General features: G+C 51.7%; 2 protein-coding genes and 1 pseudogene across 5 annotated transcripts in view; 1 reads left to right on the top strand and 2 right to left on the bottom strand.

Moving 5' to 3' along the window:
• Positions 1 to 9,874, top strand: part of GRHPR (glyoxylate reductase/hydroxypyruvate reductase) — a 23,661-nt gene extending 13,787 nt beyond the window's left edge. Inside the window, exons 4-11 of the mRNA XM_014531490.1 lie at positions 1,802 to 1,932; positions 2,329 to 2,401; positions 2,958 to 3,074; positions 4,308 to 4,396; positions 5,459 to 5,563; positions 6,321 to 6,456; positions 7,748 to 7,878; positions 9,539 to 9,874. Coding sequence (XP_014386976.1) covers positions 1,802 to 1,932; positions 2,329 to 2,401; positions 2,958 to 3,074; positions 4,308 to 4,396; positions 5,459 to 5,563; positions 6,321 to 6,456; positions 7,748 to 7,878; positions 9,539 to 9,660 — 904 coding nt within the window. The 3' untranslated portion in view covers positions 9,661 to 9,874. The remainder of the gene's footprint in view (positions 1 to 1,801; positions 1,933 to 2,328; positions 2,402 to 2,957; positions 3,075 to 4,307; positions 4,397 to 5,458; positions 5,564 to 6,320; positions 6,457 to 7,747; positions 7,879 to 9,538) is intronic.
• A 279-nt stretch (positions 9,875 to 10,153) lies between these two features.
• On the bottom strand, positions 10,154 to 10,932 carry LOC102256176 (annotated as a pseudogene).
• ZBTB5 (zinc finger and BTB domain containing 5) overlaps positions 10,455 to 17,810 on the bottom strand; it is a 25,221-nt gene continuing 17,865 nt past the window's right edge. For all 4 annotated transcript variants that reach the window (XM_005883931.2, XM_005883934.2, XM_005883933.2 and 1 more), the window contains exon 2: positions 10,455 to 15,823. In XM_005883931.2, coding sequence (XP_005883993.1) covers positions 13,789 to 15,819 — 2,031 coding nt within the window. In that variant the 5' untranslated portion in view covers positions 15,820 to 15,823 and the 3' untranslated portion in view covers positions 10,455 to 13,788. The remainder of the gene's footprint in view (positions 15,824 to 17,810) is intronic.

Below are 17,810 nucleotides of genomic sequence, written 5' to 3'. Positions count from 1 at the left end.
GGGTGACTCACGTCTCCAGGAGCTGCTTTGGGGGCTCCGGAGGCGGCGCCTGGGCGGCTGGGGGCGGCCTCCAGAGCCCTCGTTATTTTGGGGGGAGAACCGGGCGGTCCTAGGGCCCCGAGAGCCGGACTTTCCCACCTGCGCGCGGCCCGGACGGTCTTGGAGTTTTGGGGCGGCTTCGGGAAAGTTCCTGGGGCCCAGCTTTCTCCAGGCCCGTAGGGGTGGCGCCTGGACCTGCACCTCCCGCACCTGCAGTGGGTGAGGGGAGAGGGCGGCTGGAGCCGTTCCCAGGGATGGGCCCGTGGAGCAGGAACATTGAACATGATGCAAGGACCAGGCTGTTAATCCTTTACCTTCCAAGGTCGCTTGGCAAAGTCAGGAACCTCGCCAGTCACTGATCCGGTGCTTCGGACAGTTGGCAGGGCCTTTGGTGACACTTCCTCAATTGAACCCTGCATGCCAACCTTGCCAAGTCCTTCGTATGCATAAACTCTTTTAATCCTTGTAACACTTTGAGGTTGTAGTTCCCATTTTACAGATGAGAAAACTGAGACTGGGAGAGGTTAAGTACCTTGCCCAAAGTCACACAGCTCTGCATGTGGCAGGGCTGGGATTTGAACTCAGCTCGCTCTGGCTGCAGTCGGAACACTGCATGATACAGGTCTGCACTGCATACCCCAAGCAGGAGAAGGTGGAACCTGGCGCAGAAACCCATGCCCGGGGAATGAGATTTGTTCATGTTTGTTCAGTGCAGCAGAAGCTTTGCTGAGGCTCGCTGTGATGTGCCCGGCATTGAGGAGGAGGGAAAGGCAGAAGCCACAGCAGTGGTGGCCGTGGCTCGCGTGCTGCAGCACCACGCCATTCCGTGGAAAGGAGGTGCCAGCAGCCGTCCTGTGTCTGGCACATGTAGATGCCCCATGCAAGTTGGCTTCAGTGAATTAAATGGCCAGGGCTGAGGGGCTGGGCAGCACCTTGGGAACATGCCCAGAGTCTGTAAGTGCACCATCCATGTTGCATTGCTTCGGCCGTGTCCTTCTGGGCAAAGTCCAAGTAAGGGTTTCCCATATCCTGGACTCACAGGACAGGACATATACCTGGACATGGAATCCAATCCCATTTGATGCAGGAGCGCGCGCGCACACACACACACACACACACACACACACACACACACACTGGCCTTGCCAACACTAGCCACCTGGGGCCAGGGAGCTCACGACCTGTGAGGCCTCCTCTGAGGGTGAAAAAGTTCTTCCTGTGTTGAGCTGAGAGCTGTCCCTATGACTTTTTCTTTTAAATGTATCTTTCTTGACTTCAGAGAGGAAGGGAGAGAGAGATAGAAACATCAATGATGGGAGAGAATCATTGATCATCTGCCTCCTGCACACCCCCTACTGGGTTTCAAGTCTGCAAACTGGGCATGTGTCCTGACAGGAGTTGAACTGTGACCTCCTGTTTCATAGATCAATGCTCAACCGCAGAGCCACTGCAGCCAGGCCCCATGACTTCCTACTTTCAGGTTAGGCTCTTGACAACCCTCTGTGCTCTGTGATAGCCCCTCACCCTTCAGCCACCCTTTCAGGACAGTTCTGAAGTCGCCCATACATGACCCCGAATCCCCTCAGCCAGCTTCAGGCAGTCTGAGGCCAGAGCAAGCAGAAGGCACTGTTTCCTACTCTGAGAGGGGGCTGCAGATGTGGCAGCGGGGTGGGGGGTTAGGGGTGGGGAGGGTAGGGCTTTGGGAGCCCGGGAGTATCTGCGGGGTTCCCCTGCTTCTGAGTGGTCTCTCCTTTGCCCCCAGCTGTGAGGTGGAGCAGTGGGATTCAGATGAGCCCATCCCCAGGAAGGAGCTGGAGCGAGGAGTGGCCGGGGCACATGGCCTGCTTTGCCTCCTCACAGAGCAGGTGGACAGAAAGCTGCTGGACGCCGCAGGTGTGTGCCCTGGGCAGGGCTGGGAGGGCTCCGAGGCTCTCGGCCCATCAGCTGCTGCTGCTGGTTCCCCAGCAGGTGTGCAGTGGCCTCTGAGCTCTGAGGACGCTGGCTGTAGTCATTGGCCAGAGGGAGCGGTTGTGTGCAGCTGACCTCAGGCACATGCATTGCTCCTCTCTCCGGCCTGTGAATCCCTGGAGGGAGACCTCAGGAAGGCAGGTCCTGTGTGGAGGCAGCAGGGTGTGGGGGAGCATTCCAAGGCCTGGGCCCTCGTCCAGCCCTGCCACAACCTTGCTTTATGACCTCCAGCAAGGCCTTGCCCCTCTGGACCCATTTGGAACGTGCAGGAGGGTTTGAATCCTGAGGAAAGATAAAAACGATGCTTTTTCTGCCCAATAGGAGCCAATCTCAAAGTCATCAGCACAATGTCTGTGGGCGTCGACCACTTGGCTTTGGATGAAATCAAGAAGCGGTAAGTGCAGCTTGGGTTCTGCAAGGGGCCTGGGAGGTGAAGGGTGACTACCAGACAGGGAGGAAGAGGAGCTGGGTGTTTGTTTTCATTTCGTATTCCTAACCACTGAGTGAGACTCTGAGGTGGCTGATGATGAAATCTGTCTATGAGCACAGGCCAGTTAAAATAAGCCAGGAAGTTAGAAACAGAGGGTAAATATCTGACCAAGTAGCACCCTTTTACATTCCTTATCTTTTTTGGTCCCCATAATAACCCCTTGATGTAGAAAGGTTAAGTGTTGTTATTTCTCTGTTTAGATGAGGAAATTCAGAAAGGTTAAGTAGTTACTTGCCCAGACTTTGGACCCTGATCTCCCATCTTCATATCCTTCCCACAGTGGGAGATGATTAAAATGGAATAACGGGATGATGACCATTCCTGCGTGCTCATTTGCAGCTCTGAGCTCCCCGACAGGCAGCGCCAAGAGGGAACAGAGCAGCAGCATGGAAATGTCCCAGTCATAGGAACTGGCCAGGGTGCTGGAGGCCGGTGTTACAACCAGATGTTTGATTTGTAGTGGGATCCGTGTGGGCTACACCCCAGATGTCCTGACAGACGCCACCGCGGAACTCGCTGTCTCCCTGCTGCTCACCACCAGTCGCCGGCTGCCGGAGGCCATTGAGGAAGTGAAGAAGTGAGTGGACACCTGGGTCACCTGGTGGGAAAGTTGGATCTGCTCAGCAGCTGGCTCCTGAGCACCCAGGGACACCCTGGCCCAGATGTGATCCCTGTCCCCAGATGTGCCACATCTAGTGAAGGGGGTAGACTAACCCAAAATACTAAAGTACAAGCCAGAGCTGAAATAAACAGGGCCTGAAGGCAAATTGTGAGAGAAGAGGATAAGGGAGGTGAGGGGGTGAGGGGAGGAGTGTGGATCAGGGAAGGCTTCCTGGAGGAAGCAGCAGGTGGGTGTCCTCTGGAGTGTGCAGAGCAGGTCCGCCACTCCTCACTCACAGTCAGAAATGCAAAAGCTCTGAAAACTGAAGGTTGTCTCATAAGTCTTCTGGCAGCAAAACTTGACTGGAACTAACAGGAGGCTGCTCATGGCTTCAATTCCTCCTAGTCAGTGTGAACGTGCATGTTTTGCTGCAGATATGCAGGGTGCTTGCCACAGTGTGCTGCCCACTGAGGTGGGCATGTAAAGTATAGCATATGTATGCACCAGGCTACCTTGCTGAAACCTGGAAAATTCTGAAATCTGGCCTGAGGGTTTCAGATCAGGGGTTTGAGTCTGTATATCCCGAGTGGGGAAGGCATCCAGGTGCAGGGACCAACCTGAGCAGATGCAGGCCCTCGGAGAATGGACGGGGAGCGTGGCTCCAGGCAGGGATGTGATGGGGCAGAGCTGGACAGCACCGGGGCTGATTAGGCCCAGTGCTGAAAATGCCACTCGCCCTTCTGTCTAGGGAGTCCGTGTCTACAATGGAGATGACCCAAGACAGGCACCGTACCCGTCCACCCAGGGCAGTGGGTGGGCCTGTGGCTTTCCGTTTGATTGGTTCCCGGGGCGCTGAGAATACTGTTTTTGGAGTCCCAGATGCTGAGTTTGCAACCTGCTGCTCCCAGCTCTGCCCTGGCTGCGTGACCTCAGGCAGGTCACCCTTTCTGGTCTTAGTTTCTCCATCTGCTAAATTGGATGAGAACTTTGCAGGCCCCTTCCAGCCTCGGAAGAGTCATTCCTGCTGCCTGTCCACAGGGCTGAGTGGCTGTGGGTGCGGCTCATGCCACTCAGTCCTTTGACCTAGAGGGCAGGGCCTGTGCCTTGGAGCACGGCCCCTGCCCAGGGCTGCTGGGTCTGTGAGTTTGCAGTCGCCCTTGCCTTCACCCGAGGCCAGGGCCTCTCACTCTCGCCGCCTCCCTCCCGCAGTGGTGGCTGGACCGCGTGGAAGCCCCTGTGGATGTGTGGCTACGGCCTCACGAAGAGCACCGTGGGCATCATCGGGCTGGGGCGCATAGGTGAGGCCCCTCCCTACCCCCTGGCCCACCCCGGCTCACAGGGTTGAGTTTGAGTCTCCGGCACTAGGGGTCTGGATGCTGACAACCCTTCTTTGGAAAGGGTTGCCCTCACTGAGTGGCATTAGTGCACTTTGCACGCAGTGGGGCTATCTCTGATGAGAAGACACAGCTTCATAAAACACAGGCAAAAACAAACTAAAAAGAAACACAGGACTTCCTTAAGGACTTGCTCGGTGATAGAAGCAGGGTGTTGGGGCCAGGGCTCTTCATGACTGCAGCTCCGTACAGAACAGATGAGAGAGGCTGGCTGGGTCGGGGCCGTAGGTTTTCTGTGGGGGAGCCCGTGCTCCCCAAGGCCTGAGTTCTGGCTCATAAAGCCTTGCCGTGGGCACCAGCGGGTCCCGTGGGCAGAGCTGTTTTTCCGCCATTGGCCCCATTTGGAGAAGCCTGGCAGGAAGGCTTACGTTTAGCCAGGCAGCTGCCAGTGGTTGTCTGGCATCCAACTTGGTACAGAGATGAGAGAGGGAGAGTGTGGATGAACTGGCCTGCTGGCAGCCCTGCCTCTTACTTGGAGGAGGAACCCACCAGCTTTGGGGCATATGCTGAGTCTGAACATCCAACTGTCTCAGGAGCAGCATCTGTGAAAGGCCTGCTAGTTTGGGGCAGGCTGGCAGTGGTGGTGTCACCCAAAAGTCAACTGAGGTCTGGGGCTTCATTCACAGAAGCAGAGGGTCCAGAAGGACGGAAGGGGTCCCAGGTCCACTTCTCAGGGAAGGTTAGCAGATGGACGTCAGGTGGCTGGACACCATGTGAGGACAGCATAAGTCACAGAGGAGCTGTGGTGCTGCCTCCAGATCTGAAGGGCTATCAGACCCCTCAGGGCAGTGTGGGCTGGCTGGGGGCTGGTGACACTGAGGCAGTTAACGTGGGGACTGTGCTAATGAAAGGATCTGCCCCTGCCCCCATGGGCTCCCTGTCCCTGGAGCTGCTGGGTGCTGCCACTGCCCTTGGGAGGGGAGTGGGGGGTTGGGGACAAGCCATGACTCTGACTTCTTGTCTCAGGCCAGGCCATTGCTCGGCGACTGAAGCCATTTGGTGTCCAGAGATTTCTATACTCAGGGCGCCAGCCCAAGCCTCAGGAAGCAGCAGAATTCCAGGCAGAGTTTGGTGAGTCAAGCATTGATTTGCACAGGAGCCCGTCTGTGCTCGGTGAGAGGGTTCCCCTGTTTCTGTAACGGCAGCTTTGGCAGGCGAACACAGGCCCTCCAGGTGTGTCCAGGGCCTGCAGTCCCTCAGGGGTCATCTGATCTACCTGCCTCTGGATGCAGCCCACTCAGGGAGCACAGAGACTTGCCCAGGCCAGCAGTGAGCTCTCTCAGGGCCAGGAGAGCGCTCCAGGTCTGTCCTGAGTGCCTGGTCTCCATTGCACATGGGATGGGCAGAGCAGCAGGGGCGATGGCAGCGGGAAGGAGCTGCTGGGAGCTTTCACTCCGTCTCCTTACACAGCTGAGCATTACTGCCCCCACCCAGCCTGTGTCCAGGCGGATCCAGCCCGGCAGGGTGCACAGCATGGGGTGCAGAGAGCAGGCTGAACCTCAGCCATTCCTCACCCCGTGGCACAGAGGACCCTGCAGCTGGTGAAGCCCAAGCGGCCCAGATCCCACTGGGTGACTTTGGACAAGCCTCTGCCCCTCTCTGACCTCAGCGTCCCCATCTGTTAGACCAGGGAGCTGGATGAATAGTGTAAGACCCCCGGGTCCCACGAGTGGCTGTTGACTGTACAGTTAGGAGTCGTGCAGGTAGCGGCAAGGCCTTCAGGAAGCATCTTGGGAGTTTCCATCATCGGGGGGCGGGGGGGCCTGGCCTCCTACCGTCTTGCTCTTCGTAACTGGGACTCGCCTCTGATGGAGCTGTGCCTCCCCAGTGCCCACCTCCCAGCTGGCTGCTGAGGCCGATTTCATCGTTGTGACCTGCTCCTTAACGCCTGAAACCAAGGGCCTCTGCAACAAGGACTTCTTCCGGCTGATGAAGAAAACAGCCGTGCTGGTCAACATCAGCAGGTACCCGGGCACCGACACGCTGGGTCACGGGCAGGCCCAGAGAGGGGCTCCCTGCTGCTGTGAGCTGAGGCTTTTCTCCCCCGAGGGTTGTTGAGGAGACCTCAGGCTGAGCTTGCCACGCTCCATAAACCAAGCAGCCAACTCAGAAATACAGTCAAGGCCACAAGTAAGTACCCAGGCCAAGAGGAAGGTCCACGAGAGCAGGGCCTGGCTGGTTCCCAGCAGTGCCGCCGCCTGGCTCAGGGCCAGGCACATCGTAGCGTTGGTTTAGGGAGTGAAGACATCATGGTATCGAGTTCCCAAGTACCCTTGGGCAGCCCCTGTTCCTCTGAACCACAGAGGGTTGGACTTGATGATTTAACAGCCTTCGGAGGCCGACCTCCCATTGCACTGAGCCTGGGTCTGTGTGAGTCAGTGACATCTTGAAACTTCATGCTTCTGGGGACACAGACCCAAAACTCAAGTGGTCTTGGTTCCTCAAAATGTCCCCAGGTGCCTTCAGGCCACTGGGCATGTAATAGGGGCAGACCTTCCCTCTCTGCCTCTCCAAACCCTTCCTAGCTGGTACCCTTTGAACCTGCTTAAATCAGTCTGGAAGCAAACAAAGGTGAGGGAAGGGGTTGGATGGGGTCACCCCCCAGGGCTAATGTTTAGCTACAGAGGTGGTGATCTGGAGGTGAAGTGAACACAGGGCTCACGCTGATGGCAGAGTCTCATGGCTTCCATCTGCTGAGCCCCCACATGGACCCAGGACTGTGCAGGCTGCTGTTATTATTGCACAAGTGTTACTTAGTGCACAATATGGCATATTACTTGGTGGTTCAGTGGCAGGAAGGAAGGTTGCTCACTGGAATGGGTGTGCTTAGGTGGATCCCGTCTCTGCTCTTAGTTAGTCAGGTGTCTGATGGCAGAGCACAGTGGGTGGTTGGGGGAGCACCCAGATCAGAACACCTGGGTGGGGCCCCGTTCATGCAGCAGTGATGTCAGTGAGCTGTAGCCTCCAGCACTCCTGGGGTTAGGTTCCCCTTATTACGGAGGAGGAACTGGAGACAGAGAATTTGAGACACTTGCCCAAGGTCGCATAGCTAGATAGTGGTGGAGCGGGGTTCTCTGATGGTAAGGCCTGTATTCCTACTATACAGACATACTGTAAGGAAGGATGTAAGACTTCCTGCTTCAGAAGGCAGCGCAGGTGCCAGGTCGGTGGGAAAATTCATTCCACAGGTGGTTCTGCCGTAAAGGCAGCCTCGGTGCAGGGAACTGGGGCACCCACATCACCACTGTGTTCCAGGGGAGACGTGGTGAACCAGGACGACCTGTACCAGGCCTTGGCCAGTGGCCAGATTGCAGCTGCTGGACTGGATGTGACAACCCCGGAGCCACTGCCTACGAGCCACCCTCTGCTGACCCTGAAGAACTGTGGTAAGAACTGCATCTTCGGTGCAGTCACCACCGCCTCGCAGGACCACAGTGGCTAGAGGGTCTGGAGGTGCTGTGTGTGAGCTGCCTGCGCTGTACGAACACAAAGGGACACACCCAGGGACCATAAATTATGCCAGGAGTGGCACTGGTCCCTAATAACAGAGGGGAGGGGCCTCCTGAGCGTGCTCACCTGTGTCCCTAAAGGAATGAATGGAGGTAGGGATGAGTGGATTTGACTGGGTGTCTTTTATCCATAGCTAGTCATGGGTAAAACCCATTGCTATAAATTGCTGTTACCAGTTTAAGTATGATAAGTCACAAGTACAATTACAATACCAGTACCTGTAACCTGGGCCAGGGGTTAAGCCCTTGGTGCAGTGTGCCTTGTGGTGCAGTGTGGACGCTGCAGGCAGCCTGGCAGGCTGGAAAGCAGGCCCTGGCTCCCTCCTGCCTTCCCAGCTGAGTGGCCTGCAGCTGCACGTCTTCACGAGCAGCAGCCATTCCTCCTGTAGTGGCCGGGGCATCTGATTTGCAGTTTTCCCAACGTGGTGCCCCCCTCAGACAAGCCACAGCCAGTCAGTGCCCCGGCCACAGAGGTCAAGTTGCAGCTCCTCAGGGGCCCTTCCTTCAGTTTTCTGTTAACAACCCCACCCTTCCCCTCCGTCCCTCTAGTACTGGGGAGGCAGATGCTTCCGGCCCAGTCTCTGTGATGTCTAAGGGAACCTCAAGCTGTTAGGTTCCTCAGTCACCTGGGGGCACCAATCAAACAGGGGCTGGGCCCCCAAAGGTTTCTGCTTCAACAGGTCTAGCATGCTCCTCACCAATGCTGCTGGGCCTGGGCCACACTTTGAGAACTACTGCCTCAGTGTCCTCTTTTTAGCCTCCTGTTAACTTCATACCTCAGTAACAGTACTTTATATTAAATTCTCTCTCAGGTGGTTTCTGTTTCCACTGTAACTGTGAGCGGTAAGGGTCTTAGGTTGTCTGGCCAGTCCTGCCCTTGGTTCATATTCTGGCATGGAAACCAGAGAGAAGGCCCTCAGCTGCCTTCCCCACAATGAATGCTGCCATTATTGTAGCCCTTGGAAGCTTTACTCTTCCTACCCCCACGCCAGCCAGAAAGGAGCATTGTGCCCACAGCCCAGAAAACGGTCCCCACCCCCGAGGCCTGGGCGTTCAGCTCAGCGCTCACACTGTGAGAACTACTTTCTAAAGGCGCTCTGTGGGAACGAGACCTCACTTGCTCTGCTGTGCTGTCCAGGGTGTCACCTCGTCGTCATTTCTGTAGATCAGAAGCCCGTGGCATCACTTTCAGGGCGCAGGGTATGGATGAGCAGTTAAATTGGCATCGATCACTATCTAGTAATGGAAGGGCTGGGTTCTCGATCAGCTCCAAGACCCCTTAGGCCGGTGTTCTTACGTTTAGGAGACACACCCCTCATCATCCTTGCATCTGGGTGTCCGGAACTTGGATTCCTGTTATTCTTACTCTGACCCTCCGCCTCAGGGAAGTGGAGTGCTGAGTGACAGGAGGGAAGGCAAATCAAGGAATATGAGGCGGCTCTTTATTCGTCTTACTGGCAAGCCATGACCCTGAAAGAAGGGCCCGCTGTAAGGCTCTTGAACCACCTTCTTAACTCCGTCTTCCTCTCCTTTCCAGTGATCCTGCCCCACATTGGCAGTGCCACCCATGGAACCCGAAACATCATGTCCTTGTTGGCAGCCAACAACTTGCTGGCTGGCCTGAGAGGGGAGCCAATGCCCAGTGAACTCAAGCTGTAGCCAGACAGGAAGCACCGAGGGCCAGGCAGACATGCCCGGGATGCTGTCGGCTGTGCCAGGCTTGATTTGGACCCACAGGACAGGAGCCATGGAAAAGTCCGATCTGGGCTGATGCTGCAGAGGGAAGACTGGTGCTGGGAGATGTGCTTGCCACTCTTGTGGTTGGAAACATCTGCGCCAAAAGTGTGTAATTGTATTAAATAATTCTCTGAGAGACTGTGTTGGGCTGTAACTGGGAGGAGCTAATGACAAGAGCATCTGCTTTACCTTTTCTAAACCAGGGCATCTGGTGACCTGCGAGTTCAGCTTCTACCTCAGTCCTTACCCCCTAGAACTTGTCCAAACCACCTTACCCCTCGTCCTCTGCTCAGATTCCTTCACAGGTCCCTCACTGAGAACGGACAACCAGAGCCCATGGGTGACCTAGACCATTGGGACAAATTAAATATACTCGGCAAAGAGAACAAGGGAAGAATAACTGGAAGTAGGTGAGTTTTTTGTTGTTATTGGAATTCAGTTCTTTATATAAAGTCCCTTGTAAAAACAACAGAATAAAAACAAGCCAAAAAGAAGGGGCAGGGCAAATATTTTAAAAAATGAAAAAGGAAGGAATAGGGGAAAAAAGGCAGAGCACTTATTGCTTCTCCTCAGCTTTCTCCTTGGTCTGGTCTTCGGACTCCTGTTATCTTCCACTGAAAGAGCTTCCAGCTTTTGCAGCCACTTCCTCAGCATTACCATTTTTGCCCAGTTTTCCTTTTTTTTCTCTCTCTTCAGTCTCTTTCCTGCATTCTTCAAACTTTGTCTTGAATTTCTGTGCATTTTTAGCATTGGGGAAGTGGATGGCCAGCTGCTCCAGCTTGGGGCGCCCGTCAGCAAAGGTGGCAGGGTGTACCAGAGCCATGCACGGTCATTGCCTGCGCTTGGCTTCAGCTCCAGTTGGCATGATACAGTGGTTGGCGAATAATTTCAAGGCCTTGTCCCCCCTCATGAGGCGGCGGATGGTCCCTTTTCCTTCTGCTCCAGAAGCTTGACATCACCGGTGCCTCGTTCCTTCCATTCTGGGAGATCATTCTCTGAAGAGAATCAAAACAGCTTTGCCCACATTTTGAAATGCTCCTCTTTGTCTTCCAGCATTTTAATTTCTTGATCAGGAAGAGAAACTATAGGCTCAAACTGAGGGTTGTGGTTGGACTCGTCTGCATTCTCGGTGGAGGTATTGTGGTCCTCATGGATGTCCGTGGCGACCACCATGGTGGCAGTGTGGTGGTGGCTTGGCTGGCTCCAGGGCCTCCACAGCTCTTAATTTTTATTCTAAAATTAGTTTTAGCACCATCACACTTGGCTCCTTTTGTCTATCTTGTCCTCATCCCCACTCCCCCCAGGTGGATGGGTGCCCTTTTCTAATCGCCACCTCACTCCTCCCAAAAGCCCTCCTCCTGCTGAGGCAGGCAGGTTCCAGCCTTCCCCACAGCCAAGCCAAACTGGCCAGTGGAGTTTTCAATCTGGGAGGCAGGTAAGGAGCAGCGGAAGCATAAGAGTGAGCAATAAAACTGGGTGGGCTGAGAAAACCTCACACATGCCCACAGCTCACAGACAGACAGAAGTAGGCAAGGCAGAAGGGACTAAATTGAAGGAATTACCAATAATGGTTATTGAGAGCATTAGATTATTTTCTAAAAGACTTGGTTAAAAAAAAAAGTATTGGTCGAAGCATTAGCAGAGAAAGCAATACTGCTTCCCTTTTTGTTTTAACCTAAGCACAGAAAAATAACACATATTTAGAGACATGAATGTGACAAAATTTTTATTTCAAAACCTCAAATTTTGACTAGCATAGCACCACTGAAATGGGTGCCCCGAAAGAACTTTATGATTTGATCATCAGAAATTATGCCAGGCTATAATTAAGGCTAACCAATCAAAATCCAGGTTAATTCAGGTAGAAATGATCATAGGATCCTTGGGACTGGTTTTCCAGGGAACCTCTGAATTATCCTATAAGCACTACAGCTTGTATGAGGACACTGGCCTGCAAGCTTGCTTCTCACATAGAAACTAACAAAGAGGTAGATGCAATTCCAGATTCCACCGAGCAGAGGAAAGGTAGGGCTCCAGCCACGGTACTGGAGACAGGCCCAGAGCCAAGTCCATGTAAGACAGATGAGGTGAGCGGGCAGCCTCCTGGCACCACCACCTCAAGAAGGAAGGGAAGGAGGGCTGCCACTGGTCTTCCCGTGTCACTGGTTCTTCTTCCCAGGCCCAGGCAAGGTCTCTTGTCCATGCTGCCTGCCAAGGTTAATCTCCTAAGACTGGTCCCCACACTGTGTAGAAGGGTGGATGTAGAGCCTCCCCGCATCAAGTCAGAACACAACTGCTAACAATTAGCCACACACACACTGAATTTCACAGGTGACCCCGTGTCCTCCAGTGGTCTCTTTCCCACGTCTGCTGGAAAGGAGAGAAATCTTAGAGTCCTCCTTTCCTCCCTGGGAATCTGTTCACAGGAGATGCCAAGCCCAACTATGAGCATTCTGAGTTTATCCAGACAGGTGTGTAACTGCACACACTAGATTAAGAGGAAAAAACACGCTGATTTTTGTTTTAGGCTACACATACTTAGCTTTCTAAACACAAAAATTGAAGGATTTCTCTCAATTATGCACAATGGTTGGTGTCTAAGAAAGCTGTATAAAGAATGAACTCATGTCCATGCATGAATGAAACTGACTTCATGAGCTCTACAGACACACAGGAACGTGTGCCGTTTCCCTGGAAGCACACAAGCCAGGGCTCAGCCTGACACAGGTGCCACCAGCAGCCCTGATAACAGGGTCAGGAGACCACAGCCTGGCTGGGGAAGTGAGGCAGAGGGACCCAAAGAGGCCCTGGACGGTGACCCAAATGTTCCTTGTAACAGTCTCAGATGCTACTTGGTAACTTCTATGTTCTGGGCTCTCCAACCCTCTTATAAGGCTGGAAAATATCGGTGAACACTGCTATGCTTGGATTTCAAACATGCAGTATTGAGCTGGGGCAACAACAAAAGTTCACATTCTATACTTTGAAAAACTATAGTATATAACAGTAATAAATCCATGGTTTTTGGTTATAACTGAAAACAGCAATCTAGGCCCTGGGAACGAAGCCATATAGGGCGAGAGTGAAAAAGCGAAGCAGAGAACAGGCGTGGCGTGTCACTGGGTAAGATGGGTCAGGCTGGACTGGCCCTGAAGTCTGGATGGAGCAAAGCGTAAATGTGCCGTGAAAGATCCCACAGAACAGGACTCCACATCATCAGAACAAAGACAAACACTAGCTCTTTTCTGACTCCCAAACGTGGAACGGTAACATGTATACAAGTTGGTTAAAATACTGCTAAAACAGCACACACAGAAACAGTACCTTACTGGTCACTCCCTACAAGTACATACTCCATTTACAACCTTGTTTTTAAAACCAGGAAAAATTGTTAAAACATCTATCCAACAGTGATGTTTTCAAAAGTATATACACCCAAAAGCCCAGAGAATGCTCGCTCTGGACCCAGTGTCAGCACCATCGAAGTGCAGTGTCTGTGACTGCAAGTCAGACAAAAATAAAAAATACAGTACTTTCTGAGGCCTAGGACCAGCTCACGATAGGCTCTACAGCATTTGTGGCCGACAGGTGTGTCGTCCTCAAGGGCCTTTTAGACGGGCACAAAGTCGCCACTGGTTACACATAGGTGAGTTTTGCATCACTGTTCAGGTATATAATATTCCCATCAGAGGGTATAGGAATTTTAATTAAATGCTTCACAGAGTTTTACAAAAATTGCTAAAAAATTTTTTTGCACTTCAATTTTTAATTTTTACATGTGCCATTTTTAACATCAATTAGAAACTACTTTCTGACTACAGTCCTCAACCCTAAGAGAACTTGGCTCGAGGGCTGCGTCCCTCTCTGAAAGCGTGCATTTCACTCAGAAATGCAGCAGCACTAGTGCTACACATATTAGTTCTCTCTGAGCCACTGAAATTGGCAAGAGCCATTGGGCAGCCTGAAGCCTCAAACCCAAGGGTATTAGCTCTCAACCAAGAGATTTTAGTTTCCTACAACTGACATCGGCATTATCTCAAGAGGTCAGGGTTAGAGCAAAGTGCTGGGAAGACTGCTGCTCTGCCAGCGCAGGCAGGTAGTCTTGGAATGTTTATACAGGTGGCTGGACTGACTGAACCTCTTGCCGCACTTCAGGCAGGCATAGGGTTTTTCACCTGTGTGAACACGGATGTGCTTCTTACAATCTGTCAAGGTCAGAAAAGTCTTGCAGCAGATTTTGCAGGCATACTTGCGAGCGCCCTCTACAACCAAGACGTTGTGCTCTGATAAGGCCTTCTTGCATTTGGACAGGACATCAGCAGAGGCCCTGGTCAGCTGTGGAGGGCCGGGCTGGGAAGGATGCCCATTTTCAAATGAGGACGTGGCCCCATTCATCATAAGCTGGGAGCTGGCAGAGTTTTCTGGGATCTGTGAGCTCCTGACAGAAGTTACAATTGGCATTTTGGGAGCAATACGGCGGTAGTATGGAAAGTTACTGGCCTTTCCTCTTGAGGAGCCCATCATTACCCTGGAGAAGGAGGAGTGGAGGCCCAAACCAGACCTGGAAAAATCCATTCCAAACTGTTCTCCTTGATAGCCTGAACTCTGCACACAGGGCAGGCCCATGGCTTCCTGCATAGGCCTCGCAAAGTGGGAGTCTGCAGGCTCACTGAATGGGTTTTCCACATGAGAGCCAGTGGCCGAGGAGGGCCCGCCCACCGGCCCAGTCTCTGGACTCAACAAATAAGGACCCTCACACTCCAGCCTGCAGTCACTAGTGGTGTTTGGAATATTATCATCATTGTTCTGATTGGCACTAAAGTTACTTCCTCTGCTCTTGTTAAGAAAATTTGAAATACTAAAAGTGGACTTATGGTCCAAGTTATTTGTGACTTCTAAAATATGGATGTCACCTACCCTGTCAGTGCTAGACTGGGGATCTGAAAAACTCCGATCACTGCTTTCAGGGCTGAGGTCTATCTTCTCAGCATTGACCACAACTCCCTCCACTTCCACAGATTCGCTGCCTTCTGCTTGTGAGGTTACGTCGCTCACTTCATCCTGAGGCTCAGGAGAGCTTAAGGGCTCAGATTTCACCACCACTCTCATGTGATCCTTCTCACCAAGGCCAACCTCAGGATTTTCACACGGAAAACCACTTTTCTCAGTTGCAGCTTCCTGCTCAAAACTAGTCTCAACCTGAGTTGCACGGGAGGCCATGGACAACGGTGCCATGTTGCCACCACTGTTGTCAGACTGGCTGGGTACCTGGGCATCTTCTTGAGCACCGAAAGACTGGTCGAACATGATGGCACTGTCTTCCTGGTTGTCGGTCATTCCATCGGCCTTAGGGTTATCCACAATTTTCAGAGAATCTGGCAAGAAGAATTCTTCTCGAGAATGAACCCCTGAAGGCCCATTCTCTGGCGTAACATTGGAAATGGCAGACTCATCCATGGCAGGTCGGAGGCGCTGCCTGGCCCTTTCTTCTGCAGACTGCTTACGCTTATGAAGGCGTCTCATGGGGAAGGGCGTGCGCTGGTCCAGGTTATTGCGCATTGAGGAGCTCATGGGGGCTGGCTGCTCCTCGCCGTTCTGGTTGGAATTGAGGGCTGAGCTCACTATGCTTAGTCCCAGCTGCTGCAGCATAAAGAAGCGCTGCATGCGGGCGCTCTGTTCCTGAACACGCTCACTGGGGGGAGACATGGGCAGTGTCCTTGTCGTTAAGTAATGTTTACATGCCTTAACAACAGAGTTCAAATGCAGGTGAGAGGCTGCCAATAAGACATCCATAACATTGCTCTCCCCCAACATGAGGGTGGAGGTATACATCATGTCAATCAGTGCGGCAAAGGCCTCCGCTGTCACTACCTCGCTATCCAGCTGGATCATGTTCATGGTCTGATCTCCCTCTGCCACTGAGAACAGCGCTCGGAAATGCGTGCTGCAGGCTGCCAGTACGGAGCGATGGGCTTTAAAATGCCTATTCCCCACTACGATGACACAATCACAGAGCTGGCCATGAAGTCTTTGGTAGTTCAGTTGCTGGAAGATCTGTTCAAAGTGTCCAGGAAAATCCATGATCCTATGGGAAAACAAAAAAAGTGTTAAGACTTAGAAAAGCTTAAGACAAAGCCAGAGCACAGAGGGTGTGATGAAAAGAGAGGCATGGACGGCCAAGCTTGGATTTTAAAACCTTGTGATGTTTTTTATAATGGGCACAGACTAAAAACCCGTCAAACAAGGAGCAAATGCTGATTCAGATACAGCTCTGGAAGCGTGCACACACGTGGGATCAGCTATGGCTGCTTACAGGCTCCCTCACTCTTCATATGACCCACTTTTAACATTTAACACTTAGGGCCCATGTTAGAAAAGGCCAACATGTGAGTAATAGGATATCTGCCCCACAGAAGTTAATTTGAGTTCTGCATTCCCTAAGGACAATGAATAAATTCCAGTCTTTCAGTAACTTCAGTGAAAGGGGTAAATCAACATTAGTGGGGAAGACTTCTAGTTATAGATAGTAGTAGATTGCACACATGTGCTTACCACTACTCTCCTGCCCCCAACACACTCATTCCTGAGACTCCATTAAAAATATACTAAAGTTTTTTGGTTTTGTTTTTCTTTCTTTCTTTATTTAATCCTCACCTGAGGATATTTTTTCCATTCATTTTTAGAGAGAGTGGAAGGGAGGAGGAAGATGTGCGGGGGGAGGGGGGGAGATCAATGTGAAAGAGACACATCAATTGGTTGCCTCCCACACAACCAGGAATCGAACCCAAAATGCTCTAACCACTGACCCACACCAGCCAGGATGGTTTTGTTCTTTTAAAGGTATAAACCCAGAAGGAAAAAAAGAATTGGAAATAAGTATCAATAGCATTTTGGAAGCTGGTGAATAGGTAAATGAATGATTGCTAACTGACTTAGCATACCCAGAAAGCTAAAATCTTAAATTGGCAGTGAATAAAACATCCTGACTTAATATCTAAGAGCCCCACCCACCCAAAGGCTCAGGAACTGATTGCCAAGGTGCCAGGGGAAGTGGAATGGAGGTGATACTCAGACAGGAGGACCGGATGGAAATCTATTCAATAAAAATAACCCAATGGAAGCTCTGTGCCTATGGCACAAGAAAGGTAAATCTATAGAAACAGAGAGTTATTGGGGGCTGGGGATAGGATCATGGTAGGACTGCAAAGGGGAAGAGGGAATTTGGGGGGGAAGATGGAAATGTTCTAAAATCAGATTGTGGTGCCCCAGCTGGTTTGGCTCAGTGGATAGAGCCTCAGCTTGTGGACTGAAGGGTCCCAGGTTCAATTCCGGTCAAGGGCACATGCCCGGGGTTGCAGGCTTGATCTCCAGTAGGGGGTGTGCAGGAGACAGCCAATCAATGATTCTCTCTCATCATTGATGTTTCTTTCTTTCTCTCCCTCTCCCTATCTGAAATCAATAAAAATATATTTAAAGAAATAAAATTAGATTGTGGTGATGATTGCACAACTCATAATTTCCTAAAAATATTTGAAGTGTACATTTAAAACAAGGAATTTTATGGTATGTACATTATGCCTCAATGTAGATCAATAAATTATACCACAATAAAAAAATAATGGGGAAAGGGGAGACAAGAGATGAACAAGATCCAGATGCGGGGGGGGGATAAAAGACTAACTTACCAAATAAATGGCATTTCAATCTAGCATACTAATTTAAAAGGATAGTGACATCCTGGTCAATGTCTTCCAACAGGCAGCAGAAATGTGATTATATGAGGAAAAATAGCCTCCTTATTTTTTGAAATGTCAGTCACCTTGAGTATAAGAAGAAACTACAACTCTTTTCCACAAAAGGTCATTCACTGGAATGCTACCTCTTAACCTTCAATCCCACTTTCTATAGAAAAAGCATAAGTAGCAAAGATATTGTGGTCTCAGAAGCACCATTTTGAGGAAATTCCCAGAGCCTAGAGACCTTAAAGAAGAGACTCCTGAGATAGCAAAGCATTGCCCAACAAAGGCAGAAGTTGAAATAATACTGGAAGATAGGTAAACATCCATACAATC

Source organism: Myotis brandtii, unplaced genomic scaffold (assembly GCF_000412655.1).
Source record: "Myotis brandtii unplaced genomic scaffold, ASM41265v1 scaffold806, whole genome shotgun sequence".
Lineage (NCBI taxonomy): Eukaryota > Metazoa > Chordata > Mammalia > Chiroptera > Vespertilionidae > Myotis > Myotis brandtii.
The sequence above is the reverse complement of the archived record's forward strand: the minus strand, read 5'-3'. Positions and strand labels throughout refer to the sequence as shown.